Consider the following 27,644-nt stretch of genomic DNA (forward strand, 5'->3'; position numbering starts at 1 on the left):
CCTCCGGTTTTCAAATAGTAAAAGACTTCTCAACCCCAGCCTGCTGTTTTTATTACAAGTAACTTGAACACAAACAAAGTTCTGGTACTAAAGAAAATTTGAGTATTTGGAGCTTGGTGTATAGATAAAATCCCGTGAAAATGTAGTTAAAATGAGGGTTGAAAGCCCTGAGCCCAGGTGACGACCCAGCATGAAACGCTGCACACAGAAGCAGCAGGTGGCACCCCGCCCCCACCATGGCCCCTTTCCAGGCCGAGGACGAGACGGGCAAGGGGTGTCTGTATGTGCCCGTATCCCTCTGGCTACTGAGGAAAGCGCCGGCCAGCCCACCACATGCAGAGTGAGCACCTATTTAACTCACATATGAAGTTTACAGGGTGGCCACAGCACTATAAACAGGCACATTTTATAAAATGGTGCTCTCATGAAGCATGTCCTCACCCCAGTCCACTCCAGTCCCAAGACAGAATATCGAATAGCTGTAAAACAAGGGCCAGAAAGGCCCCACTCATTAATTGTAGAGGACTCCTGCCCATTAGGACCGTTCCTTTTGACTTCAACCAAGCAGGGTCAACAAGCTTTTGGACAAAGCAACGTGCATTTTTTTCAGCATTTCAGTGCATCAGTTGATACAATTAAATGCCTCTGGCTGAATGGTTTTTAAAATAGATGTATAGTTTTGTTTCTCCTACTTAGTCAAGGCAGAAAAAGAAACTTGATATCTGTATTCCTGTTGGTTTTCTTTAAATTCCCATGGGATGGTTTAGAGCTACGTCACCACACCAAAGGGCTCACCTAATTACTCTTAACAATTGGGCAGCTTCCCTCCCTCCAAGTGTAGTTTAAGACATCATTCACTGGAGTTGGTTTGCACCTAAAAGAACAGACATTGTGAATTTAATAATTCATCAATTCAAATACGAGACAGTTGATCACAGAGGGAACTGGACAAAAACAAATCCCCCAAAATGACTCAGTTGATTCGCTGTCTGTACCCAGGTATGATCCAGATGTATGAGTTTGTGTTATTCACATCATTCATAACGCACATCAAGACAAGATTAAAATCTACAGTGTGAAGTAATAACTTGTTGAATTCAAATTGAAGGAGAAAAAAATGAATATTTGAATTGATTCATCATAGCCACTCTGATATGATACAATTTAATTTTGAGGAAGAAAAATGATTTATATACACAGTTCTTAGTAAAATTTTCTATTTCTTGCTAATAACATTTTAATTCAGAAAATGCATTGATTTTATTCAAATATATTTTTCTAAAATATAAATATTTAAATTAAACTTTTATAAATGCAGAGAATGTAGTTTCTTTTGAACCCCACCCAGATATTAATCAGTCTAAAACTCGAGTGATGAAGAAATAGTATTTGTAATTATGATCATTTTAATGTGTCTATAAATATATAATAGGACCTTTTCAACTTAATTATGAGTAATTAACTCACACTTCATGTAGTATGGAGCACCTTAGATTACATATTGTTGAACTATTGGCATTAATATCTGTATTTTCATGTTATTTACAATACACAAGTATAGTTCTCTTGTATAACAACTTTCCAGTGATTTTGAAAATATATCATGAAAGAGTGCATTACAATTTACAGATGCATCAAAGCTTTCCTACAACACTGAGGCTGGGACTTCACTCTTCAGCATTTTAAAATAGGAAACAAAATCAGTGTTAAAGCTATGTTTTCTAAAGTGATTGTTTTGGTGTGTGTGTGTGTGTGTGTGTGTGTGTGTGTGTGTGTGTTTAAACACTAGTTTCATAAGATGTCTTAGAAAGTAGTTCTGTAGACGTGTTAGGAATGACATAGGATCATCCCTGTGTGTTCGGATCATTTCCCCTGCAGAACTGCAATATGCAATAAAGTCTTTGTGAAGAGGGCTGCAACCATGAACTCTGTTTAACATTTTTTAATGCAGTATATAACAAACAGTTTTTGATTACTAACCCTTTTATTTCCCTCTACACAAAATACCATTCAATCAATACCCTTTGGAACTTGAATTAATGTTACTTGTATTACTCTGGGGAAACACCTATCTAAAACAAAATGCTGATCTAAAGTAAAACTCCATAAACACATGATTCTGAGTGAACAAAATCACTTTTTAAATCTTTCTGCATAGCTCTCTGAAAAGACACACAAATCTAACCTGGAACATTTGTCTGTGTAAACTACAGAGGAGAGAAGTGTTGCAAATACAGAAATTCTAGAGCTAATTTTCAAGATTTGAGGCAAGTGACTTTAAAATCAAATAACAGGTTGTTTTCAGTGACTGTGTTCTGAAAGATAAAAGCAAAAGTGTTAAATCAATAAGACTGTGCTGTCTGGCACCTCCCTGGTGGCTCAGACAGTAAAGCGTCTGCCTACAGTCGGGAAGCTCCTCTAGAGAAGGAGATGGCACCCCACTCCAGTACTCTTGTCTGGAAAATCCCATGGACGGAGGAGCCTGGTAGGCTACAGTCCGTGGGGTCGCAAAGAGTCGGACACGATTGAGTGACTTCACTATGCTGTCTGAAAATATTCTTGTAGAAAAATATCAGGTCATTGTATTATTTCCCTGGAATTCCAAAAGAGCTGTGAGTGCTATTCATGGGTTTGGTTATAACACTGGCTATGTAAAACCCAGTATTAAACAGAATCATATAAGGCTCTATTACTTGCTTGAAAATGCATGCATACAGCACAGGCAGAAATAAGGGCCAATACATTGCTCAGCGCTTCCACTGAAAACCACAAAATGGGTATAAGTTAACCCCCCGTGAATTATTATATATATATCTCAAATGACAATCTTTTTTAAAAAATCCATAATTTGCTTTCTATAAATAAAGCTCTAAGTCATGGCTCTAAAATAGCAGGCCTTGGTATAAGTGTAGTCCCAGAATTAATTCTTTCATGCAAACCACTCTTCAGCAAAGCTTTGCAATTTAAGCAGTCTACTCTGGCTCAGAATCTACTGGCTTACAGCTCAGATAAGTATCTGATGTGTTAATTCCCACTCATCATATGCTCATGAGAACACTGCAGAATCCTTCTACATCACTGAAAGGTAATTCATTAAGAAAAAGTAACAGCTGTTTCATACTTAAATAAAAGGTGGGTTTCCATTTGAGTCCTTTCCTGACCAGTGGAAGTCAACTCAGAAGTAGGAAATGGGCCACAGTAAAACGAGGGGTCCTTACTCCTGGGGTTGGGGGGGTTGGTGGAAAACGTCCATTTCTCATCTGTTCAGCCCTGGCTTAGCAGGTGAACCAGTTGCCTAGAAACTGTATGCTTAAGAGCTGCACATGCTGTTTCAGTAGCATGTCCTTGATTGTCATTATCTAAGAGCTGTGCTGTGTATTTCCAATCAGCCTCACCGCTCTACCCTTTTACTGTGCTAAAAAAACCGTTTCATTCTGACAGTCCTTGCGGTGTTTTCTGAGGGTACCCTTTATAGCTGTGGAAACTGACAGAAGCCGGGCACTGCTACGTGGGACTCGGGGTCTGAAGCCGACATGCCGCATCTGGTGGTCACTGCGAATGCTGTCCGACACGACGCTGTTTTGGGGGCAGCGAAGCCTCCTTTGCTCAGAGGTAATTCACTCCCCTGCTCAGGCCACCAACCCCAGTCTTGTAATCTTAGCTGACAGGAAGGAATGAATGATGAAAACAATCGGCTTGGGGCAGGAGTGCAGGTCCAGTTGCTGGAATTTAAAAAGAAGAGCACATGAAAAATTTTAAATGAATGCTTGACACAAAATAGTGATTTACACATCAAACAGATCCAAGCACTTCCTGCTTTTAAGTGTTAACTGGAGCAACTGTGTTTTTAAATCCTTGCCCCCAATGAGATTAAAAAAAAAACATAACTCTTTGAACTTACTCCTTACATCTCATCTATCTTATTTCCCAAAATAAGTTCTGTGAAATTTATACATACCAATAGCACACGTACCAGTGCTGCCCTTCTTGACTGTCTAAACCTTTTATTTCTGGTGTCATGATTATTTATGTTGAATTAGGTGCAGCATGAGACAGTGCTACGTTTCCCATCATAGATGTGAGTCCCGGTTCTAACACTTTTCAGGTGTGTACATAATCTTGGACAATTCATTTAAAATTATTCTCAGTCCACCCTAACTTACAGGGTAGAGTATTAAAATGAGATACTGCAGGTGAAAATCCCTCACAAACCAGAAAATACAGAAGCTATATTACGAGCAGCCGCATCCTCACAGCTCGTGGCGTCGAGCGCGCCTAGAGCACCGTCTGCGGAGGCTCCTTCTGAAGGCTGGTTTTCCCCGCGTCCCTACAGAGCCGGCACAAGGTCAGAGCCAAACAGGCTGAATTTTCATCACCTGACCTAGTTCAAGAGCGCTGTGTTGCTCCTGATTCTTTTTTTTTTTTAATCTCGTTTTTGATTTTTCTTTTTATTGAAGTATAGTTGATTACACTGTTGTTAATTCCTGTTGTACAGCAAAGTGATTCAGCTGTACATATACGCACATTCTTTTATTAATATTCTTTTCTAAGATGGTTTATAATAGGATGTTTTTGTAAGTGGGGAATAACTGTTTTACAGTGCTGTGTGAGTTTCTGCTGTGCCTCAGTGTGAATCAGCCGTAAGCACACAGACATCCCTCCCACCCCTCTATGCACCACCGCAGTGGCTGGGCCCCCGTGCCTTCCAGCGCTCTGCCACGAGCTGTTTGCCCACGGCAGTGCATACGCCAGGGCTGCACTCAGTTCGTCCCCCTTATCCCCAGCTCTATTCTGGTGCTGGAGAATAACATCCTGACCACAGTAACATCCGGCAAAGTTAAGTTCTACTTAGTGTGAACCAGGCACTGTGTGAATACTTTCTGTACATTATCTTAGTTAATTCTCACAGAATCCTTCTGGGATAGCTACTGTTACCATCTCTATGTCTTAAGTGGAAAACTAAGATTTGGTGAAGCTATAAAACCTTCTAAGACCATACAGCTTACAGTGGAGAGAAAGCATGAACTCAGATGCAGGCCTGTCTGATGCCAGACTCTGGGCCTGACCCCATCCTCGCTCTTGTTTCTTTGGTGGCACCGGGCGTGTCCTGAGGTGCTGCATTTGTGTGCTCAGCTCTCCTCTAGTTTGCCGTGACTGGGGCTCCTCTTATTTCAGAACATGGGCTCTGGAGCAAGTGGGCTTAGTCGCCCTGTGGCATGTGGGATCTTAATTTCCAGACCAGGGATCGAACCCATGTCCTCTGCATTAGCAGGCAGATTCTTAACCACTGGGCTGCCAGGGAAATCCATTTCACCAGCATATTCGCTTTTACTAACACAGAGCATAACTTTTCAAACTAACCTTAAAGATGACCTCCTTCAGTCCCTGTGTTTTATAGGTGGGGAGACTCAGAGCCAAAGAAATAAGAGGACTTGCCCAGGACACGTGATGAGTTAGTTCCAGACTCAGAGAGACAGCAGGGGTCTCTTGACCCTAAGTTTATCGCATTTTCTACCACTTGTCTCTGCTCCCTTCCCTAGCACCTGCCTCTGGGGGTTGCTTACCTAGATCCTGGGGAAGGTGTGTCTGAAATTGATTCTCAGACTAACGTATCGACAGCAGAAAAATCAGTCCTTCCTAAGTCTTTTCAAGTCAGGTTGCAATTACAGGCAGAAAGGCCAAAATTTAGACATACGTTATTTTTCCTCACTGGCAAAAAGCCTTGAATTTTCCAGCCATGGATAAAAAGCAGGAGTCTCCTGCAGCCCTTGCACTTGAGGCAGATTCTTTACCCCTGAGCCACCAGGGAAGGCCTGGGGGAGGGGAGGGTTATGCAAGCCTAATAGCTGAGTTACAGTGACTGGATCTTATTTTTAGAGATTTATCTCTGCATTTTATATATTCCACCCCCATCCAGGTTATCAAGAATGAGTCAATAAATATTTGTTGACTAAGCCAGTGACTAGGAAGGACCTAGACAGAGACCGGCTTTTCCAAATGAAAGTCCTTTTTTGCAGCTCTGCATTCTACAGCTTAAATGAGATGCTATGTCTTCCTGAGAACACCCGTGCTAGAAAGTGGAGCAATGTGTGACTTTCACCCTTCAGAGGAACTAGAGTAATGCATTTTTTCAATATGGTAGTCGGTAACGATCGCAGGAAATCATGATTTTAAACACATGGGCGATCTGCAGTGATAGAAGAGGTATAAATGTCACCCTGACGACAAATTTGCTGGTTTTGCCGGATGCCTCCTGACAGGAGCTCACAGTGCCCGGTCCTCTCTCCACGCGGGGGAGCCGACCAGCGTTGCTGGGTTTCCTGGCCGCCCCTTCCCCTCTGGGCTCTTCACCTTCTCCACTGCTGAGACCTCAGAGACCATGGGCAGAATGGGTATTTTACATCCGTGTATCCCTGACACCTCGCACAATGCCCAGTTTAGATCAGATGCTTTTAAACAATGAATGGTACATTTTGATGGTGGTGGGGCCCTCTTTGAGAAGAATTTAATGCTGACTATATAAAGGATCCTTTCCTTTGATTCAAATATTTCTGTTATATTCAAATGAGACCAAAGGAAAGGACTTAAAAAATTGGATGCCATCACTATTTTTCAAGGATCCATTAAGACACGAACCTATAAGCATTTTGTTAATTAAATACTAACTAAATATAAGGCAGTATTATGTGTGCAAGCCAGTATGGGTGAGTTGCGTACACGAAATCACACTGTCTAAAGAAAAGTGTACTTACAAGCTCTCCATCTTTGCCTCCAAAATCTAAATACAGCATCCTGATTCCATCATCTGAAGACGTTTTCAGCTTTTCATAAGGAGCCTGTATGATTGTTTTGGGGAAAGCACCCTCCTGTGGTTCAGTGGTAATCGAAAATCCATTCTCATAATGTATGGTCAGTCGGCACTCCTGGTTTTTGTACGTGCAAGCTGGGAGAGGCAGACAGAGAAGGAAGGGTGACTGATGAGCAGCGGAAGTCCGTCCCTTCTCCCCGGCTCTAACCTAGTCTCCCCACCCCCAGGCCCAGCCACAAAGCTGCTTTCTAAAGGTAAAAATTAATAATGTGCATGAAAGCGTTCTCCTTAGATTGATTATGACATTGTCACTTAACTTGTCCTGTGAAACGAAGGGAAATAAACAGAAATTCCTTTTGCTGAGATTTACTACATTTTATCTGGGCTCTAGCCCTAATGTAACCATCTGATATATATCTAGGGAGACAGGTGTTCCAATGACCTTGTCTCAAGCTGGAAAAAAAATCTGACACTAAAAAAACCATTTATTTGGCTGCACTGGGTCTTAGTTGCGGCACAAGGGACCTTCTCTGTAGTCGGAGGACTTCTCTCTGCTCTGGCATGTGGACTCAGTTGCCCCAGGGATGTGGGGTCTTAGTACCCCAACCAGGGGTGGAACCTGAGTCCCCTGCGCTGGAAGGCAGATTCTTAGCCACTGAACCACCAGAGAAGTCCCTGACATTTTCGATTTAGAGCAAGCTACCTCTGATCATTGTTTTCATCATCATACACACACAATCTATAAATGAATCAATCAATTAATGAAGCACCTATCACCTGATGAAAAAAGCAATCACTTCCCCAGTGACGTTACCCAAAACAAAAACACATGTAAGAAGCCAGGAGCGAGCTGTTAAAAAACAACCTGAGTTTTACTTTAAAAAAAAAAGTCAAAGCTCCTTTTATAAAGGCGAGCTTTTTGAATTTTCTGATGATCTGATCATCGCGGGTCCTGGAGAAGCGGCTGCTGCAGCTTCTACGCAGGAGCCACGGCCCCGCCGCCCAGGGTGCAGTCAGCCTCGGCGGCTGTCCGCAGGTGCCCCCGATTCCAGAGGACAAAAGGAAAACCTTTCCATCAGGTTAGGCGCCAGCACTTCTCCGTGGTCCACGCTGCGTTTAGGAAAAGAGACCAGCCCTTTCCGATTATGAGCAGCAGGCCTGCCTCCCGATTCCAAGTTTCTGTTCAGAAGACCTGTGAGTGTTAGAAACCCTTCACCAAAGAGTTCTGGAGGGAATTCCCTGGCAGTCTGATGGTTAGGACTCCTGTCAGGCCCAGGGTTCGATTCTTGGTTGGGGAACTAAGATCCCTCAAAAGGCACAGCCCCCAGAAGTACAGCATAGAGTTCTGGGAAAGGCGATCAGGGAGCGGATTGGATTTTTTTTCCTGCCTTACAAAACACTACATTTAACAGACCCTGGTAACTCAACTGGCTCTGGCTTTCATATACATCTGAAAGCTCTTTAGGGAAACCAAGACACCTTCTTTTTGAGGAAGGCGTCACCTTGAAGGCGGTATTGATTACTCTACACCATCACTAACTCAGCTTTATAAGCCCAAGTGAGTTTCACCCTACCTCACTTGGGAAGCTTAGTAGGAGAAGTGAGAAGAGCAGAGCTCAGAGACCCGGTGGTTCCAATGCAGGATCCAGCCCTTCCCTCCCCGGCGGTCTCCGCTCCGCTCGGCGCGCCGCGCGGAGGGGCGGGACAGGGGTCCCTGCAGAGGCGCTGCGGTCACCGCGGCGCGGGGCCTCGGCGTTCGGGGGACACGCGGGCTGTCTCGCTGCTCTCAGGATGAAGGGGCTTGTAACCAGTTAAAACATATCCTCTTTCCTTCCAAGGGCCGCAGCTATCGTTCAACTTGTAACTAAGGGCTGACATTTTCCGAAGACTTCCTGGGCAGAGGCCCTGGGCAACCCCCACATTATCCTCTCGGGGGCCCTGGGCCTCCACCGCCCGTCTGGTTCACGGATGACCAACCCGCAACATGGAGACGGCACAGCTGAAGTGACGGCTTCCCCGCTTTTTATGTTTGTTTTAATGGAGTATAACTGCTTTACACTGTGTTATTTCTGCTGTACGATGATGTGAATCAGTTTTACATATACACATACCCCCTCCCTCTTAGACCTTCCTCCGACCCCCAATCCCCATCCCACCCCCCTAGGTCGCTGCGCGGCACCGAGCTGAGCTCCCTGCCCCAGACAGCAGGCTCTCAGCGGCTCCGCTGTGCCCAGTCCTGTGTCTGGCAGAGCCGCTCTCCTGGTTCGGGTTCCCGCCCTGCTCCCCGGGCTGTGTCCACACGGACGTTCTCCACGGGAGTGTCTGTCCCTGCCCTGCGCACAGGTTCTTCCATACACTTTGAATCTTCATTTCTGACACTGTTTAATGTTGCAGAATGTGGGCAACTGGGCTCTAAACATGTTTTTCCCTTTTCCTCTTTGAACTTTAAAGCTAGGCCACTGAATGGTCTAATTAACTGATCGTGATTCCTTTTCATTCAAATTGACCTAAAGTGGTGTTTGTGGCCTTTAGGTAATGGAATCGGTTATCTGAAGGTGCTCTTAATCTACACAGGATAAATTGAACGCATTATCAAGCTAACTGACGCTCTGATGAAAACGCCAGCCGGCCTCCCAGCTCCCTGCAGGCGTCTTTGCGTCTGAAACTGGGCTTCAATCATTTCTGTAACTCTTCTCTCCCACCACTTGGCCAGCTAGCTCACTCCGCACAATTCTTTGCTGTTTTCCTTGGGCTGGTCGATCAACAGCCTCATTGTTTTTCTGTCAAAGTAGATTTCAGCTTATAGAGAGAAGAATTTTATGAAATGTATGGACTGTAAACTAAACCAACCCCCTTTGGCCACTTTATTTTTTCCTAGAACACTCCTGATTGTTGCTAGGAGTCTGCACTTCTCTGCTATCATACATACAACTTCAGGAAATTTCGTTTTCAGGTGACTTGAGCCTTTACCAACTCTTAGGTTCAAAACTCTCGTTTTGCTTGCCATACAGAATATGTGTCAAAAATGAAAACTTCAGTGACACGTCAAGAAACATTTTCAAAAATGCTGGAAAATATTGGGAGTACTAGCCATCTGCAGGATAACTTTAAAAAATAACTTTATTTATTTATTTCTGGCTGTGCTGAGTCTTCGCTGCCGTGCAGGCTTTTCTCCAGCTGAAGTAAGTGGGGCTTCTCCTCCTGGCTGCATGTGGGCTTCTCATCGCGGGGTGTCTCTTGTTGCTGAGCACAGGCCTGCGGGCACCTGGGCCTCAGTAGGTGCAGCCTGGGGCTCAGGACTGGCCCCTGGACTCCAGAGCTCGGGCTGAGGAGTTGCAGTGCATGGGCCCAGTTGCTCCTTGGCATATGGAATCTTCCTGGACCAGGGATCGAACCTGTGTCTCCTGTATTGGCAGCTAGATTCTTTACCACTGAGCCACCAGGGAGGCCCCAGGATAGTTTTTAAAAGACGTTAATCATCTCAGAGATGCTGCAGTAGAAATTCTACAAAATATCTGATTTTTCATGCTTGCACAAATGAAGGAAATGTGGAGAAACCCTGCTACATGTTGATGTGTGTCCCACCCTTCATTTCCTTTAAGTTCATCTCACACACTAGTAAAGTAATGCTCAAAATCCTCCAAGCCAGGCTTTAACAATATGTGAACTGTGAACTTCCAGATGTTCAAGCTGGTTTTAGAAAAGGCAGAAGAACCAGAGATCAAATTGCCAACATCCCCTGGATCATCAAAAAGGCAAGAGAGTTCCAGAAAAACATCTATTTCTGCTTTATTGACTATGCCAAAGCCTTTGACTGCGTGGATCACAATAAACTGTGAAAATTATGAAAGAAATGGGAATACCAGACCACCTGACCTGCCTCTTGAGAAACCTGTATGCAGGTCAGGAAGCAACAGTTAGAACTGGACATGGAACAATAGACTGGTTCCAAATTGGGAAAGAAGTATGTCAAGGCTGTATATCATCACCCTGCTTATTTAACTTCTATGCAGAGTACATCATGAGAAACGCTGGGCTGGAGGAAGCACAAGCTGGATTCAAGATTGCCAGGAGAAATATCAATAACCTCAGATATGCAGATGACACCACCCTTATGCCAGAAAGTGAAGAAGAAGTAAAGAGCCTCTTGATGAAAGTGAAAGAGGAGAGTGAAAAAGTTGGCTTAAAGCTCAACATTCAGAAAACTAAGATCATGGCATCCGGTCCCATCACTTCATGGCAAATAGATGGGGAAACAGCGGAAACAGTGTCAGACTTTATTTTTTGGGCTCCAAAATCACTGCAGATGGTGACTGCAGCCATGAAATTAAAAGACACTTACTCCTTGGAAGGAAAGTTATGACCAATCTAGACAGCATATTAAAATCAGAGACATTACTTTGCCAACAAAGGTCCGTCTAGTCAAGGCCATGGTTTTTCCAGTAGTGATGTATGGATCTAAGAATTGGACTATAAAGAAAGCTGAGCACCAAAGAATTAACACTTTTGAACTGTGGTGCTGGAAAAGACTCTTGAGAGTCCCTTGGACTGCAAGGAGATCCAACCAGTCCATTCTGAAGGAGATCAGTCCTGGGTGTTCATTGGAAGGACTGATGTTGAAGCTGAAACTCCAATATTTTGGCCACCTGATGCAAAGAGCTGACTCATTTGAAAAGACCCTGATGCTGGGAAAGATTGAGGGCAGGAGGAGAAGGGGACAACAGAGGATGAGATGGTTGGATGGCATCACCGACTCAATGGACATGAGTTTGAGTAAACTCCGGGAGTTGGTAATGGACAGGGTGGCCTGGCATGCTGCAGTCCATGGGGTCGCAAATAGTCGAGCGACTGAACTGAACTGAAAGTCTTATTCAGTTGTATATCTTGGCTGCACTGGACCTTCTTTGCATGCGGGCCTTCTCTAGTTGCAAGAGCGGGGGCTACTCTCCAGCTTGGGTGCACAGGCGTCCCCTGCAGGGCTTCTCTTATGGGGCGCAGGCTTCAGGGCTCGCAGGCTTCCGAAGTTGCAGCTCGCAGGCCCTGGAGCATGTGGGTTCAGTGGCTGTGGCGCTCCGGCTTAGCTGCTTGACAGCATGTGGGATCTTCCCAGCACAGGGTTCAAACCCGTGTCTCCTGCCTTGGCAGGTGGATTCTTTCCCCTGTACCACCAGGGAAGTCCAACATGTGGCCCACCTTCTAGAACAGTCTCGGGTGCGGAGGACGTTGCACCCTGCTGCAGTGCTGCTCACAGAGTGGTCCACGGACCAGCAGCATCAGGACCGCCTGCGATCTCACCGGATGCAAATTCTCAGGCCCCAGCCCAGAACTCCGAGCCAGAATCTCCAGGGATGAGCATCTGAGTCTTCCGAGGGTAAAACTATAAACTCTGCTGTCGTTTCAGTGTGACTGAAGTCTGGAAGCACTGTACGTAAGAGGTCTTGTGGGAAAACCCTAGCCATTTAGAGCAGAGTTACACCATAGGGCTTTCTCCCGTGATGGGAATGTTCTGGACACGCACTGTCCAACATGGAAGAAATGACGGCTGACTAGCTGAGTTACCCACTTTTTCTGCAGGAAGATGAAATAAGAGTTTTCATAGTCAAACCCTTAGGTTGCATTTTAATGAGGTGAAGTTGCTCAGTCGTGTCCGACTCTTTGCGACCCCATGAACTGTAGCCCACCAGGCTCCTCCATCCATGGAATTTTCTAGGCAAGAGTACTGGAGTAGGTTGCCATTTCCTTCTCCAGGGGATCTTCCCAACCCAGGGATCAAATCCGGGTCTCCCGCGTTGTGGGCAGACGCTTTACCGTCTGAGCCACCAGGGAACCCCTGCACTTTTAGTAAAGCATTACTAAATGTACTAATAATGTCCAGTAAAAACCACTCGTGAAGATCCCTTTAATCTCCCATAAAGTGTAGTTCTCTTCCGTGTCTCAAGAAGTCTGGCATCACTGTTCTTTTTTAAGCTTTTAAAAACGTGTTTAATTAATTAATTTTTATTTATTTTTTTTGGCTGAGCCGGGTCTCCATTGCTACTCTTGGGCTTTCTCTAGTTGGGGCGAGAGGGACTACTCTCTAGGTCCCGTTTTAGTAGGGCATTATGAGTGCCTTAATTTAGAAGACTTTGAAATTTATCTCCTCTGGAATTTAAGGAAGTACCCCAAAAGGAGCCAGTAACGGAACCTATGTTGAGGCCACGATGCAGAGGAGGGCGCCCCCTCCCCAGAAGGCTGTGGCGTCCCCAGCCCGAGCACGCACCTGTGCTGATCTCTGCAGCGAGCTCCGCCGAGTCGTGGCACCCCTGTACTATGCTCCGTGTCCAGTGTGAGAGGTCCCTGCTGACCTCGGCCCTGAAGAGATGCGTTTCAATCCCCTGCTGGGTGCCAGTTCGCGTTGCAAAAGACAGATCCATACCGGCCTGGGGTGATCCCTTTCCTGGACCGGAATGGACCAGCCTGTTGAGAAGAAGAGAGAAATGATCAAAATGGAAGCTACTGTATCCACCTGATACGTCACTTGAGAAAAAGCTCCAGCTGGTGATTTGCTTGAATTGCTATCACTTTTCTGATCTGGAACCCAAGGATCCAGGATACCCTAATGTTCACAATGGTTTTCTGCCCCCTTCTCACTCAGTTCCTCTCCAGTGGTAGAGGGAGATGAATACAGTGGCCATGAACTGGGCATCCGGTTGACTATGCAGACACTTAGATGAGAAAGGAAGATACGGAAAGGACTGAGAACAGTTACCTTCTGCCATTACATACATATGATCCAGGGCGAGCCTGAGATGAGAAAGCAAATCTGTTATTTTCTGAGTTGGATTGAGCACCACCCCACCTCCCTGTCACACATACCATTTTTCTTATACTCTGGAGCATCTGGCTGCAGAGAATGTACTTCTGGGCGTGCATTTCTCACGCACTCAGCCTCCAAACGCAAGCAGACAACCATGGGACTCTGCTAAAGAAGCAGCATCTGTGTGTCTGTGTAAAGCTTGAAAAAGAGGGCTTCCCTGGTGGTCCGGTGGTTAAGAATCCACCTTGCAATGCAGGGGACACCAATTCGATCCGTAGTCCAGGAAGATCCCATACGCCTCGGGGCAACTAAGCCTGTGGACCACAACCACGGAGGTCTAGAGCCTGTCCTCCATGACGAGAGAAGCCCCACACCAGAAGCGTGAGCGCGGCAACAAGAGAGCAGTTCCCACTCGCTTCAACTAGAGAGCGTCCCAGAGCAGCAACGGAGCCCCAGCACAGCCAAAATAAAAATGAATCATTAAATAAAAATTTTTGAAAAGCTTGAAGAAGCACAGTGATGCTGAACTTCTTCGAAGAGGGAAGAGAACTGCACTTAATGGGAGATTAAAGTGATTTTCAAGAGTGATTTTCACTGGACACCCTGACTTTAGAACATACATCCAGCATAAGCCGTGACTCCCACGGTCCACGCTTTCCAACAGGCCAGGGGAAACAAGGAAGCCTGGTGCTGCCTTCTGAGCAGGGATGGCCCCTCGTCACTCACCCCGTTCAAGCACTCGGATCTCTTATGCTTGCTCCTTCTCCTCCATGTCCAGCCTCCTTTTGGGAGAGACTCTCATGCCATTAATTTGCAGGAGAGCATGAGTACAATGTAGGAAACGTTCCTTGTCTCCAGGATATTTGCATTTTCAGCCTTTTCTTTCAATACAGAAAGAAACTGTTCATTGGTTGCTAGTGGAATTCCAGGTGTTATTCACTTGGTGGATGGGAGAGTTACTTTCTTAGGCAAAGGACTTGTTACCTCTAGATTAAAAGTTGTACAGAAGAAATCCAAAAGCTTATTTTCTCTTGCAAGTTTAGATACTGTAGACCAAAATTATCAGTGACATAAAACCTATGGTAGCCCACTGAATTCCTAGTGACAAGCTCCTATAGCTCTGAGGAGCTCTCTTTTACATACAGAGTTGAAATCCGGTGGGAGGGGTGGTTTGCAATGCTGACTGACAGAAAAAGGTTAATTGAAAAAGGCTTTTGATTGTACAGTTCTTTGAAGATAGAGAAGGTACAAAGGATAACAAGTGTTGGCAAGAAAGTGGAGAAAGGGGAATGCTTCACACTGCTGGTTATGTAAATTCGTGCGGCCACTACGGAAAAGAGCATGGAGGTCCCTCAGAATATTAAAATTAGCACGACCCAAAGGTCCAGCAATGCCATGTCTGAGAATATATCTGAAGGAAGCAGAATCAATATCTGAAAGAAATATCTGCACCCCCAAATTCACCGCAGCACTATTTATAATCGCCAAGCCATGGGAGCAACCTGAGTGCCCATCTGTGGACGAATCGTTAAAGAAGATGAGATGCATATATTCATAAAGTAATATTATTCTGCCTTAAACAAAAAAGGAAATTCTGCCATTTGCAACCTTATGGGTGACTCTGAAAGCATTATGCCAACTGAAATAAGCCAGACAGAGAAAGAGATGCTGTATGACATCACTTATGTGAAATCTTCAAAAACAAATCTTAAAAAACAAGTCAAGCTTACAGAAGCAGAGAGAAGAATTGTTACTGACGAGGGTTCTTAGCCTTCCCCAGCCAATAGAAATTCAGTTGACAAGAATTCAGGCACGGCTTTCCTGGGGTCCCTGCTGCAGCAGCGGGCAGCGAGAGGAAAGAGGTCCCCTTGCTCACTTGCTCCCCCACGCGCGGAAATCCTGGCGCGGTGAGGGGGTGAGGGGAGGGCCGCGGCCGAGGCTGCCTCAGTGGCGCGCCTGAGCATGCAGCGCGCTCAGTGTCCTGGTTTTCAGCCAGGCTCGCAAAGGTGGCACTTGGGTTTTTTGACCTCTTTGTATATTTGGGGTCCAGAATTTGCCCCAACTGTGTGTGCACACAGCTATTTTCAGCCCCACAGTTTCTCTGCATTTTGTCACTCGGGGAGAAGTTTGTCCAGAAGCACCCACTGCCGCTCTGCAGCGAAGGGCTCCCCGCCCGCCTTTGAACGACGGCCGCTGAGGCTGGGAGAAATGGGGTCACGCTGGTCAAAGGCTGCAGATTTTTAGTTGTGAGATGAATTTGTTCTGCGGATCTAGTGAATAGCATGAGGATAATATTGTAGACTTGAAATTTGCTAAAAAATAAAATTTGCAAAAAAACTAATGATGTGAGGTGATTGCGGTAATCATTTCATAATGATACGGACAGGAAATCATCCGGTATACATTTATTTGCCAGTTTTGCCTCAGCAAGAAGTGACTATAAGAGACAGAATCTCCCTGCAGCTCGCTGAGAGGAGTCCGGGACTCTGTCGACACGGCTCCTCCCCGCCCGCCCCAGGGATTTCGCGTGTAGAGACAGGGTCCAGCTCATCGGAGGAAGGAGAGCGCTGTGTGATGAGAGTGACTGAGAAGCTGCCTGAGGCTTCATCGTCTGGGGGAGAGTAAATAAAACAAGAGCATTTCTCAAAAGTCTGATAGAGAATTTAAAGGGACTGAGGGTCCGGTAAAAACTCATTAAGAAGCCTGTAGAGAAAACACACATTCACACGGTTTTCTTAGTTGCTCCGCAGTGTTTTTCTACTCAAAGGTGTTTACATTTCAGTCATTTCAAGAAATCTATCTGGGACTTCCCTGGCCATCCAATGGTGAAGAAAGAATCTGCGCTAAAGCAAGGGGCGCGGGTTCCCCTGGTCAGAGAACTAAGATCCCACCTGCTGTGCAGCGAGGTCAAAAAAATAAATAAAAGTTAAAAAAAAAAACACCTAAAGATGGAAGTAAAACGAATGAAATAAAAAAGTGAAATGTGTCTAGTGCTTCCTTTTTAAAATCTTAAAGCTGCGTCAGCTGGACGTGGCTGGCAGGCTGCCTGGTGAGCTGAAAAGGGACACGTCTGGGAGGAATAACCAGCGGCATCAGGATCCTCCCTACCATTAAGTTAAACGTTCAGAGTCACCACTTCATCAAGCAGGGCTGTAAAGGTCGAAGGAAGGATCTGTGTATGGCACCTAGTACCGAACCTAGATCCAGTTTGTACTCGATAAACATTTCCATCCCTTGCCCCCGCCCTCAGTTCAGTTCAGTCACTCAGTCGTGTCCAACTCTTTGTAACCCCATGAATCACAGCATGCCTGGCCTCCCTGTCCATCACCAACTCCTGGAGTTCACTCAGACTCACGTCCATCGAGTCGGTGACGCCCCCTGTCCTCAGTCTCCTTATTTAAAAAATGTAATTCCTGCTAGTGTGCGTACTGGTAACAAAAGGACACTCTTTCCAGATGAAAATCAAATGAGCTGCGTCAGATATCTCCACAAGGCGCGCGGGAACACGTCCTGAGGATGGGGAACAGCATAGACCTGACAAATTATTTGTAAATATGTGTGAATGTGGGGAAATGCACCTATATTCACTGAGAGACTCTTGATAAGCAGGGCTTCCCGGGTGGCTCAGTGGTAAAGAACCCACCTGCCAATGCAGGAAACACAGGAGACTCAGATTCGATACCTGGGTCGGGAAGATCCCCTGGAGGAGGAAATGGCAACCCACTCCTGTCTTCTTGCCTGGAAAATCCCATGGACAGAGGAGCCTGGCGGGCTGCAATCCATGGGGTCGCAAAGAGTTGGATACGACTGAGTGACTGAGCACAGGTATGCCATTCAATGGGCTTCCCTTGTAGCTCAGCTGGTAAAGAATCCGCCTGCAATGCAGGAGACCCGGGTTCGATCCCTGGCTTGGGAAGATCCCCTGGAGGAGGAAATGGCAACCCACTCCAATATTCTGACCTGGAGAATTCCATGGACTCTACAGTCCATGGGGTCACAAAGAGTCAGAACTGAGCGATTTTAACTTACTATGCAATTCAATGATATAAAACAGAAGCTTGCAAACAAATCCATTAAAATGTCAAGCAATTTTGTGGGTGGTTTTATTTCTACTTATTTTTTTAAAGTTCTTAAAAATTTCTCTAAGCAATATATAGCACACAATGTAAAGATTAGTTTGACAAGGCTGTGGGACTAAAACGAACCCAAATCTTTCACTTCAATGTTTAGAATCAGGACTTCCACGACACTGAAAAATATGTACCTTCTTAGCGCAGAATACATGTTTTGTTTCTTTAAAGTTGGTGGCAATCCTGCGTCGGAATACTAGATGACGTCAGCCGCGTCGTCTGGCGTGGTTCCTGTCTTGCTAGCCTAAGTTGTCCATGTCTGGCTCCTGTTACCTGACATCCGCAGGCCGAGAAATGGCCTTACTCAGGATGAAGCTAACCGATCCAGGTGGGGTGAAACCTGTGACCTCAGTAACGCCTTACGTGCGCCTACTGGCCGCCGGCAAATGAGACAGGACAGAGCGGAGACCTGCGGGCGGAGGTTTCAGGGCCTTCTGGATCCCGGGGTGCCCTGAGGGGCCTTCAAGGAGCCCTTTCCCTCTCCTTCCAACTGAGCATCAGAAACCACTGAGAACACAGTCTGGAGAAGAGACTGAGGAATGGGAAGGAGGGAGGAGGCAGGCACACGCATCTGCAGCGTCTGTGCACCGGCCAGCGGCCCGCTGGGATGGACGTGCTCTCACGGGGATGGACGTGCTCTCACGGGGATGGATGGGCGCGCTCTCACGGGGATGGGCGCGCTCTCGCTCGGGCGGCCAGGGTCAAGGGGATGGAAGTGCTCTCGCCTTGAGGTCTCAGATCTCCGCAGACCTCTGCCCGTTGTGTGAGAGCCACGCTTGGAGCAGGTGACTTGCTTCCTGGGATCGAAGGTGAGCTGAACCTGCCGGGGCTGGAGCCCTCGGGAGCTCCTGGGCTTCTCTGTGTGTGAGGTTCACTGCTCAGGTGTTCACGCGGACAGGTCAGGGGTAAAGGAAGGTGTTGGGGGAAGCAGCTTACTACTGACAGCTCAGCAACCTGCTGGTGCTCCAGAGCAAGCGCAGCGCGATCTCCTGAAGCTGGGTGCCCGTCCTCTGGACTCCACACATATCACCATCCACTGCTTCAGAGCAGGGACTTTTTTTTGGCTGCATGGCAGGTGGGATCTTAGTCCTCAGACCAGGGATTGAACCTGAGCTCCCTGCATTGAAGGTGCAGAGCCTTAACCACTGGACTGCCCCCACCCTACAGCTTCAAGATCACCACCTCATCTCTGATGTCCTTCAAGGTAGGAGGCTTGTCCCATCTCTCATGGTTTCCCTACTGTCTAGTATCCCACCTGACTTATGGTCAGATTTCCACATATACTGGCTGAGTAACTGCATGAATGCAAAGTTTTCAGATATTTTTGAAACGTGAATTCAAGTGGACAATGAAAACTACACATGCGCACACACACACTTGACCTATTTTGAAATCCTTTAAATGTGGGGCCACTGAAAAGTTTTTAATGGGCTCTTCACTTGCCAACTGCATTTGGGAACACATTACAGTAACCAGATTCGGGATACTATGTACCGAGTAAATGTCAGCTGGACATTAAGATTTTAAAAGTCATCGCTTGGACATTGGAAAAGGTAGGGCTAAGGATAGAATCTGTTGGCCTGACTTTCCCCATCCTGCCAGGAATGGTCTTTTTATATTCCTCCCAAGATTCTTTCCAAACATCTTTCTTGATCTGTAGTCCCAGGGGAAGACTCTGAAATAGCTATTATTTATCTTTCAATTATTTGTATCCTTAAAAATATGACCATGTGTTTCTTATCTGCAGCTGGGACTAAACTATAGCAACCCAGAAAATGCTGTCTCCCTAGAGAAGATAACTTTCTTACCCAGTGGAAAAAAAAATACTGGTATCCTGGGACAAATTTTCAAGCTGCAGTTTACACTCAATTTCTAAGTATTCTCTGAAACAGCTTGAGAAGCCCAAGGACATGTTTTGTTCCCGGTGACAAAATTCAGATACACATTCCCATGGTTGGAAGCAAAGCCACCAACTCCAGCAAGAGTTTACACTCCCTATGAGTGAGTGTAAAAGTGCAGGTAAGTGAAGAAATGAATAGGACCATATAATATGAAACAGCGGAGCAAGAGAATAAAGGCATCGGTATAAGAGCACAGAGCAGAGCAGCAGACACTCAGTCTTGGCTCTCAGCCAACTGTATGACCTTGACAAATTTCCTTAAAAAAAAAAAATTATTTGGCTGCCTCTGGTCTTAGCTGTGGCATGTAAAATCTTTCCCTGCAGCTGACGGGCTCAGCTGCCCCCCAGCATGTAGGATGTTAGTTCCTGGACCAGGGATCGAATCCATCCATGTCCCCTGCATTGCAAGGCAGATTCTTAACCACTGGACCACCTGGAAGGTCCCTTGACAAGTTTTTTAAACTCTCCATGCCTTGGGATCTTCAAATGCAATCTGGGATGGATCAGCAGTGTGTTAGGATGAACTGAGTTTCAGGAATACTGTATGAAACAGAATCTGGCACGGAATATACTGTATGAGTCATTATTATAATTAATTTGAGCTGGGTAGGACTTTTTATTTGATTATCCCCTGTTGCACACTTAGCACCTAGAATAATTCCAGGCACGTGGCAGACACTCAGTAAGTATTTGCTAAATGAATGGCTGAATGAACAACTGGAACACAAAGAAGACTCTTTTCTAAGAGATTTGATTAATTACTGCTAGAGGAACCAGAGATCAAATTGCTAACACTCGCTGGATCATCAAAAAAGCAAGAGAGTTTCAGAAAAACATCTATTTCTGCTTTATTGACTATGCCAAAGCCTTTGACTGTGTGGATCACAATAAACTGTGAAAGAGATGGGAATACCAGAGCATCTGACCTGCCTCTTGAGAAACCTGTACGCAGGTCAGGAAGCAACAGTTAGAACTGGGTATGGAACAACAGACTGGTTCCAAATAGGAAAAGGAGTACGTCAAGGCTGTATATTGTCACCCTGCTTATTTAACTTATATGCAGAGTACATCATGAGAAACGCTGGGCTGGAAGAAGCACAAGCTGGAATCAAGTTTGCCAGGAGAAATATCAATTACCTCAGATATGCAGATGACACCACCCTTATGCCAGAAAGTGAAGAAGAAGTAAAGAGCCTCTTGATGAAAGTGAAAGTGGAGAGTGAAAAAGTTGGCTTAAAGCTCAACATTCAGAAAACTAAGATCATGGCATCCGGTCCCATCACTTCATGGGAAATAGATGGGGAAACAGTGGAAACAGTGGGAGACTTTATTTTTTTGGGCTCCATAATCACTGCAGAGGATGATTGCAGCCATGAAATTGAAAGGCCCTAACTCCTTGGAAGAAAAGTTATGACCAACCTAGACAGCATATTAAAAAGCAGAGACATTACTTTGCCAACAAAGGTTCATCTAGTCAAGGCTATGGTTTTTCCTGTGGTCATGTATGGATGTGAGAGTTGGACTGTGAAGAAGGCTGAGTGCCGAAGAATTGATGCTTTTGAACTGTGGTGTTGGAGAAGACTCTTGAGAGTCCCTTGGACTGCAAGGAGATCCAACCAGTCCATTCTGAAGGAGATCAGTCCTGGGTGTTCATTGGAAGGACTGATGTTGAAGCTGAAACTCCAATACTTTGGCCACCTGATGCAAAGAACTGACTCATTAGAAAGACCCTGATGCTGGGAGGGATTGGGGACAGGAGGAGAAGGGGACGACAGAGGATGAGATGGTTCGATGGCATCACCGACTCAGTGGACATGAGTTTGGGTAAACTCTGGGAGTTGGTGATGGACAGGGAGGCCTGGCGTGCTGCAGTCCACAGGGCCACAGAGTCAGACACGACTGAGCGACTGAACTGAACTGAGATATTATGACTTGTCTCCCACTCTCTGTCCCTCAACCATACCAAAGAGTAGTTACGGCTCAATCCAAAGGACGTGGATTTGCCTCCACTAAATGCTAATTTACAGATTAATTCATCCTGAAAAAAGATGATCTTGAAAGGTACCTGGGATCGAATGTCGTATGCGCTTCGCCTGACACGCACTTCCTGTTTCTGCTTCCAAATCCGTCTTTAGTGACTAGTGCTTTCACTGGTGGCTCATGGACAAAGAATCCACCTGCTGACACAGGAGATGCAGGCTCAATCCCTGGGCTGGGAAGATCCCCGGGGGAGGAAATGGCAACCCACTCCAGTATTCTTGCTTGGAAAATTGCACGGACAGAGGAGCCTGGTGGGCTACAATCCACGGGGTTGCAGAGTCGGACACGCCTGAGCACGCACGCACTACTATCAAAGGAAAGGGGCGTCTAACCGTCTGTCTCCTTATGAGACAAAAAGGAAGGATGGAATGGTTTAAAATCACGTCCTATGCCCGAAGCGCTGGACACCAGGAGGCTCACAGAGGTTGTGTGATAAGCCCCCTTCCGAGTCAAATTCTCTGTCTGAGATTTTGGGAGCTTGGCAGTAGAAGTAGCCGTCCCTGTGGGGGCCAGCCACAGGCGTCTCTAACAACTGAGGTGTGATGTGAGGCTGCATATCGTTTCTTGATCCTCAGACGGGCCCCTTTTGTCTGACTAGTTTCAAGAAAAACACAGAAAACCCTACCTCACAAGGGATTCTTATGCACTAGTTTAATTCTGGATAAAGCGTTAGAGAACGTCGCATAAAATGATTCATTAAAAACATTATTATTAATATCCTTAATTAAAACCAAAACAGTTGCAGCACACAGATTCAGCCAAATTAGTAAAATTACAGATTAGGTAACTGGGTTGCTAAGCAATATTACACCCTCATTTTCCTTAATTGCTGTGATTAGTATCTCCATGCATATGCCACAGTGCAAGCCACAGAACAATAAAGAAAAGGAAGAAAGAAAGGAGGAGGAAGGAAGAGCAACTGGTCAGACCCCTTCAATGGTTCTGGGGCTCCTCTTGAATTCTTTGTTATAACAGCTGGCCACCCTTACTTGGGGCCCGACAGTCAACAGTCTCCAGGGAAGACAGGAAGGGGCAGAATCCCAGACAAGCCCCGAACAGGAAAGGGCTGCCCAAGAATGAGCCTGCTGTCCCTTGGCCAGGAGTCACTGAACTCCTGCCTCACTGCACCTTCTAAACGTCTTCCATCTGAATATGGTGGTAAAGGAATCAGGCCAGGTCCCATCTCTCAGAAAGGGACATCATTAGGGACACTGAGTGTAAGCCAAGGCCCGTTAAACAAAGGGGAGTGAGCAGCGAAGCAGACTGGAGCCCAGTTCCGACCGAGGCTCATCCAGGTCCACTTTCAGAGCCACGTGAGCGCCTGCCATGCATTCCGCGCAGCAGCACTCAGGACCAGCTTCGTGCTGTGAAGTAAGGGCTCCGGGTCCCTATTTCCATCCCACACTTCCTCATCCCTACAAACAAACCCACAACTCTTCTTTAGCCCCGCCCTCACAGCTCAGTGACTTTGGTTTAAGGCACTACAAGTCCTTGGTAAACGCAGTTATCAGGTGTAGGGTCAAACAGATCCAATTCCTTTTCAGCCATTCATGCATTAATGCCAATTACTTTCTCCAATAGTAACAACTGCTGGCGTTTATCCATCACTTATTACATCTGTTACATGCTGAATGCTTACACTCACTTAAGAGCGATTGAGAAGTCCATCTTATCAATAACTGGAAGAGCAGAAGTTACTATTACTGCTTCCTGTAGATGAGGAGACTTGGATCCGGAGAAACTGATATTAATACTTTGCCCCATTACAAGCAGAAGTCTCAGAATCTGACTCCTGGTTTGTCTGATCCCAAAGTCCACGAATCTCCTCGCTCAGCTACTCCCCCGCCACATCTGAAGGGCTCCCGCACGGGCTCGAGTGCGGGCAGGGGCGGCACCAGACACGCGGAGACACACGCGGAGGACGGAGTGAGGGCCAACCCACACTTCTCGGTCTGGCACATGGGTTCGCGGGCACGCGGCTCCTTCTGTGCGCCCGAGAGGAAGCCCGTGGAACATGCCCGCGCCCTCCAAGAGGGAGGGGCCTCCCAGGCTTCGAGTGAAAACCACAGGCTGATTACAATTTAAAGTTTGACAGATGCAATTGGCCAGCCTTTCCCAGCGGAAAGCATTCCTAAAACGTCTGCGCCCGCCTGAGGCGGCAGCTGCTTTTAGCACTCAGAAACAGGTTAGCTCCTCAGGCACGAGATTCCCGGACACGTTGAGCACCAACGCTGCGCGTCTCTGGCTCCCGAGGGACGTCAGAGGGGAGCAGAGCGAGTTCGCTGGTTGGTTTCCTTCTGCTCCTCTAAAGGGACAGGTTGGGAAACGGGGCTGGGAGCAGCGGCATTCTTTTTACGAGCTCTGTGCCTCTGAACTTTTCCCCAATGCCTGGGACTGGGTGGGCACAATTCTGGGGTTACACTTCTAGAATTCCAGAAATATTGCGACCTGAATCCTGGTTCTCTGTGGACCGATCTCACTTGCCAACGACGGCGACAGTGGCAAAAGACCAACCCACTCACTCTGTATGCGCAAGGATACCTTCCTTTTCTTTAATGTTCAGCAACATCAAATAAGCTTTGGCTAAGCAAAAAAAAAAAAAGAAAAAAGCTTTCCCAGCTTCGTAAAAAGCCGAGGGATGAGAGTAGCAGCCATGAGCAGCACCATCAGGGCACAGACACCACGCAACGCGGTCAGTGGGAGAACTGACTGCCTGGAAACTTCTCTGTGGGAGCCGACACCAAGACCACTGTGAGCATTTGTAGTGCCTCTGCCTTGAAACACAATCACACTTTCATCTTCCAGAAAAATATAAATTTGATATGCCTGGAACCCGCACCCCCCACCCCAAAATAAAGAACCACAAACAAATCAGCAAGTCAACTATGAAATGTGTGCACTGAGGAATGATTTTAGAAGAAACCTGTTTCCTACTGGCTACAGTCCCAGACAGTTCTTCTGCAAGAGAAAAGCCCCTCTGGCGTTCCGACCAACGCTTTCCAGGACTGCCAAGATGAAGGCTCGGGGACCTTCCTGGCCAGCCTTGCTGCATGCAGCACGTTGAATACGGCCGTGCTGGAGTCCGTGCAATGGGCTGAGTTCTGCCCCAGCCGTCAGTTCACACAGGCAGGCTCCAGTCTACAGTGTGATTGTATTTAGAGACAGAACCAAGGGCATTAAGGTTAAGTGAGGTCACAAGGGTGGGGCCCTGCTCTGATGGGATTAGTGTCCTTGTAAGAAGAGACCCCATAGAGCTCAAGTTTTCTCTCCTCAGGGACACAAGGAAGTCACGTGGCCATGCACAGCAAGATGAGAGTGTCTGCACATCCAGAGGCTCAGGGCTTGCCTGGTGGCCTAGTGGTTAGGCCTCTGTGCTCTGATCCCTGGCCAGGAAACTAAGATCCTGATGCAACACACACAGACACACAAAAAGAGCATTTCTCACCAGAAACAAACCATGCTGCTACCCTGATCTTAGACCTCCAGCTGCCAGAATTGTGAGAACTAATACCAATCTATGGCCATGTGTCAGGCATTATGCTAAGCAAGTCTGTACTTGAGTCATTGCTCTGTAGCAGCATCCTGTGTCCTGGAGGATCCATTGATGGGGCACTGTGCAGTCATTCGGAGGAAGCTGAGGTAGAGGGCAAAGGACCAGTGGAAAATGCTATAAGACGGAAGAGCAGGGAAGCCATATGCACATTCTGGGACCTGCTGATGACTCTGTGGGCACCTGGATCCAGGACAGCCTTCGAACTAACTCATCAGTGGTCACCACTGCTTGAAGCAAAATGGTGCTTCTGAAGAACACAGAGGACAAAGGCCCCGTCCTGGCTATGGCGTTTCCTTCCCACCAGGAACCCTGGGAGCCAGTCAAGTCTTCTGAACCAGGGGCTCTCATCTGCCCACATCAGAAGCACCTGGAGGGCTTGTGCCCTCACATGTGGGCTGGGCCCCAGTCCTGGAGTTTCTGATTTAATTCCTCTGAAGTGGGATGGAGCATTTGCAATGTGCCCCAAGTTCCCAGGCAGTGCTCACATTCCGGCTGGCGACGACACTTTGAGAACCCCTGGTCGAAGTCCTGGGCATAAACTCCAGGTCTTAGAGAGTCCCCAGCTCTGTGCTCACTCTGCTGTAGGATCTGAACGGCTCTCTGTTCATGACTAAGTTGTCAGGAGTGCTAAGGAAAGATTTATATGATCCACTCAGTAAATTTGAAGAGCCATCTGATCTTCAGGGAATAGGAAATATGCTCCTGGGAGGCTGCAGAGAATGGTGCAGTTGTTGTTCAGTCACTCCATTGTGTCCGACTCTTTGCGACCCCATGGACTGCAGCACACCAGGCCTCCCTGTCCTTCACTATCTCCTGGAGATCACTCAAACTCATGTCCATTGAGTCGGTGATGCCATCCAACCATCTCATCCTCTGTCGCCCCCTTCTCCTCCCACCTTCAATCTTTCCCAGCATCAGGGTCTTTTCCAGTGAGTCAGCTCTTCGCATCATGTGGCCAAAGTATTGGAGTTTCAGCTTCCATATCAGTCCTTCCAATGAACACCCAGGACTGATTTCCTTTAGGATTGACTGGTTGGATCTCTAGTCTCCTGCATTGCAGGCATATTCTTAACCATCTGAGCCACCATTCTGGCTTTACTGAATGGTGGTTAAGAAGGTGCATTCAGGGCTTCCCTGGTGGTCTAGTGGTGAAGAATTTGCCTGCCAATGCAGGGCATATAGGTTCAATACCTGGTCTGGGAAGATTCCACATGTCACAGGGCAACTAAGCCCATGTGCCCAACTACTGAGGCCTGAGCGCCTAGAGCCTGTGCTCCACAAGAGAAGCCTTCACACCGCAATGGGAGAATAGCTCCCGCTTACTGCACGTAGCAGCGAAGACCTAGAGCAGCTGAAACTAAATAAATCTTTAAAAAAAACAGAAAGTGGATTCAGAATCAGAATTCCGGGTCTGTTTCTCACCAGCTGTTCAACTGTGGGTAAGTTACATAACCTCCTAGTTCCTCAGTTTACTTCTCTGTGACACAGGAAGAAAACCTAAAGCTCGTGGGGCTGCGAGGGTTAAACGTGGTAACTGTGCACTACATCTGAAGCTTGTTAAGCACAGACTCCTGACTCCTAACCTGGGCCTGCTGAGCCAGGATCTCCAGGGCAGGGTGCGTGGGGCCAGAATCGTTAATGGACAGCCAGGTGATTCTTAAGTTGAGCAAGTTTTGCAAAGTCAGGTAGAATCCATGTAAAGCTGTTGGCTTTGTCTATGCTCCTTCCACAAAGGTCAGCCACGGGTTTATTAGCAGCTGGGTCTAGCTATTTGCGGATGGCATATAATGGACTTCCTGATAAAGTTACCCAGGATGATTAATTAGCAGACACCCTAACCTATAATAAAACTTTAGACGATGTGGCTCTGTATCTACAAATAAAAGTTGAGTGAACTACACATTTAAGATTCGTGTATAGCACTGTTTATAAATAATACCTTAAGAGAAGGTCTTCAAAAGAAATTATAAAAAGACACGACTCCCCTTCTTCGGAAAAATAATGCTACTAGACGGGCTATGTGCCCGAACGCTTATATGCCAAGCGCACAGAGCCACAGGTGTGTGCGTGGAACACATGAGAAGTAAGTGAAAGAGTCACTCGATGAATTTCAACTGAGGTTGGGGAGCAGCCCTCCTTCCCAGAGGAAGTGCTGGGGTGCCTTCTGTGGTGGGAGGATCGGGGTTTCCCTGGGTGTCTGCCACGCCTGGCCTCCCATCTCAGATGAAACGGAGCGGGGCCCTGTGGTCCTTCCCCAACCCATGTCCCCTGCCTGCCTCTTGTGTGTGGAAAACTTCCGTCAAAGGAGAGGTTTAATCAGAGAAGTGCGAAATGAGGAAATAATGGAAAACAGTCCATGAGACTAAATACTAACAACGTAGTCATGAGGCATGGTCAAGGGCCTTCAGTTCTTTCTC

General features: G+C 46.7%; 1 protein-coding gene and 1 long non-coding RNA gene across 2 annotated transcripts in view; one reads left to right on the top strand and one right to left on the bottom strand.

Annotated features, from left to right (window-relative positions):
• Positions 1 to 1,371: 1,371 nt before the first annotated feature.
• SNTB1 (syntrophin beta 1) overlaps positions 1,372 to 27,644 on the bottom strand; it is a 253,458-nt gene continuing 227,185 nt past the window's right edge. The window contains exons 5-7 of the mRNA XM_055546793.1: positions 13,068 to 13,264; positions 6,753 to 6,943; positions 1,372 to 3,722 (exon numbers count right to left, since the gene is read on the bottom strand). Coding sequence (XP_055402768.1) covers positions 3,630 to 3,722; positions 6,753 to 6,943; positions 13,068 to 13,264 — 481 coding nt within the window. The 3' untranslated portion in view covers positions 1,372 to 3,629. The remainder of the gene's footprint in view (positions 3,723 to 6,752; positions 6,944 to 13,067; positions 13,265 to 27,644) is intronic.
• Positions 8,168 to 9,033, top strand: LOC129627145 (uncharacterized). Its single transcript, XR_008702444.1, has 2 exons — positions 8,168 to 8,366; positions 8,647 to 9,033. It is a non-coding gene; the product is annotated as an uncharacterized LOC129627145 (long non-coding RNA).

Source organism: Bubalus kerabau, chromosome 14, assembly GCF_029407905.1.
Source record: "Bubalus kerabau isolate K-KA32 ecotype Philippines breed swamp buffalo chromosome 14, PCC_UOA_SB_1v2, whole genome shotgun sequence".
In the NCBI taxonomy this organism is placed as follows: Eukaryota; Metazoa; Chordata; class Mammalia; order Artiodactyla; family Bovidae; genus Bubalus; species Bubalus kerabau.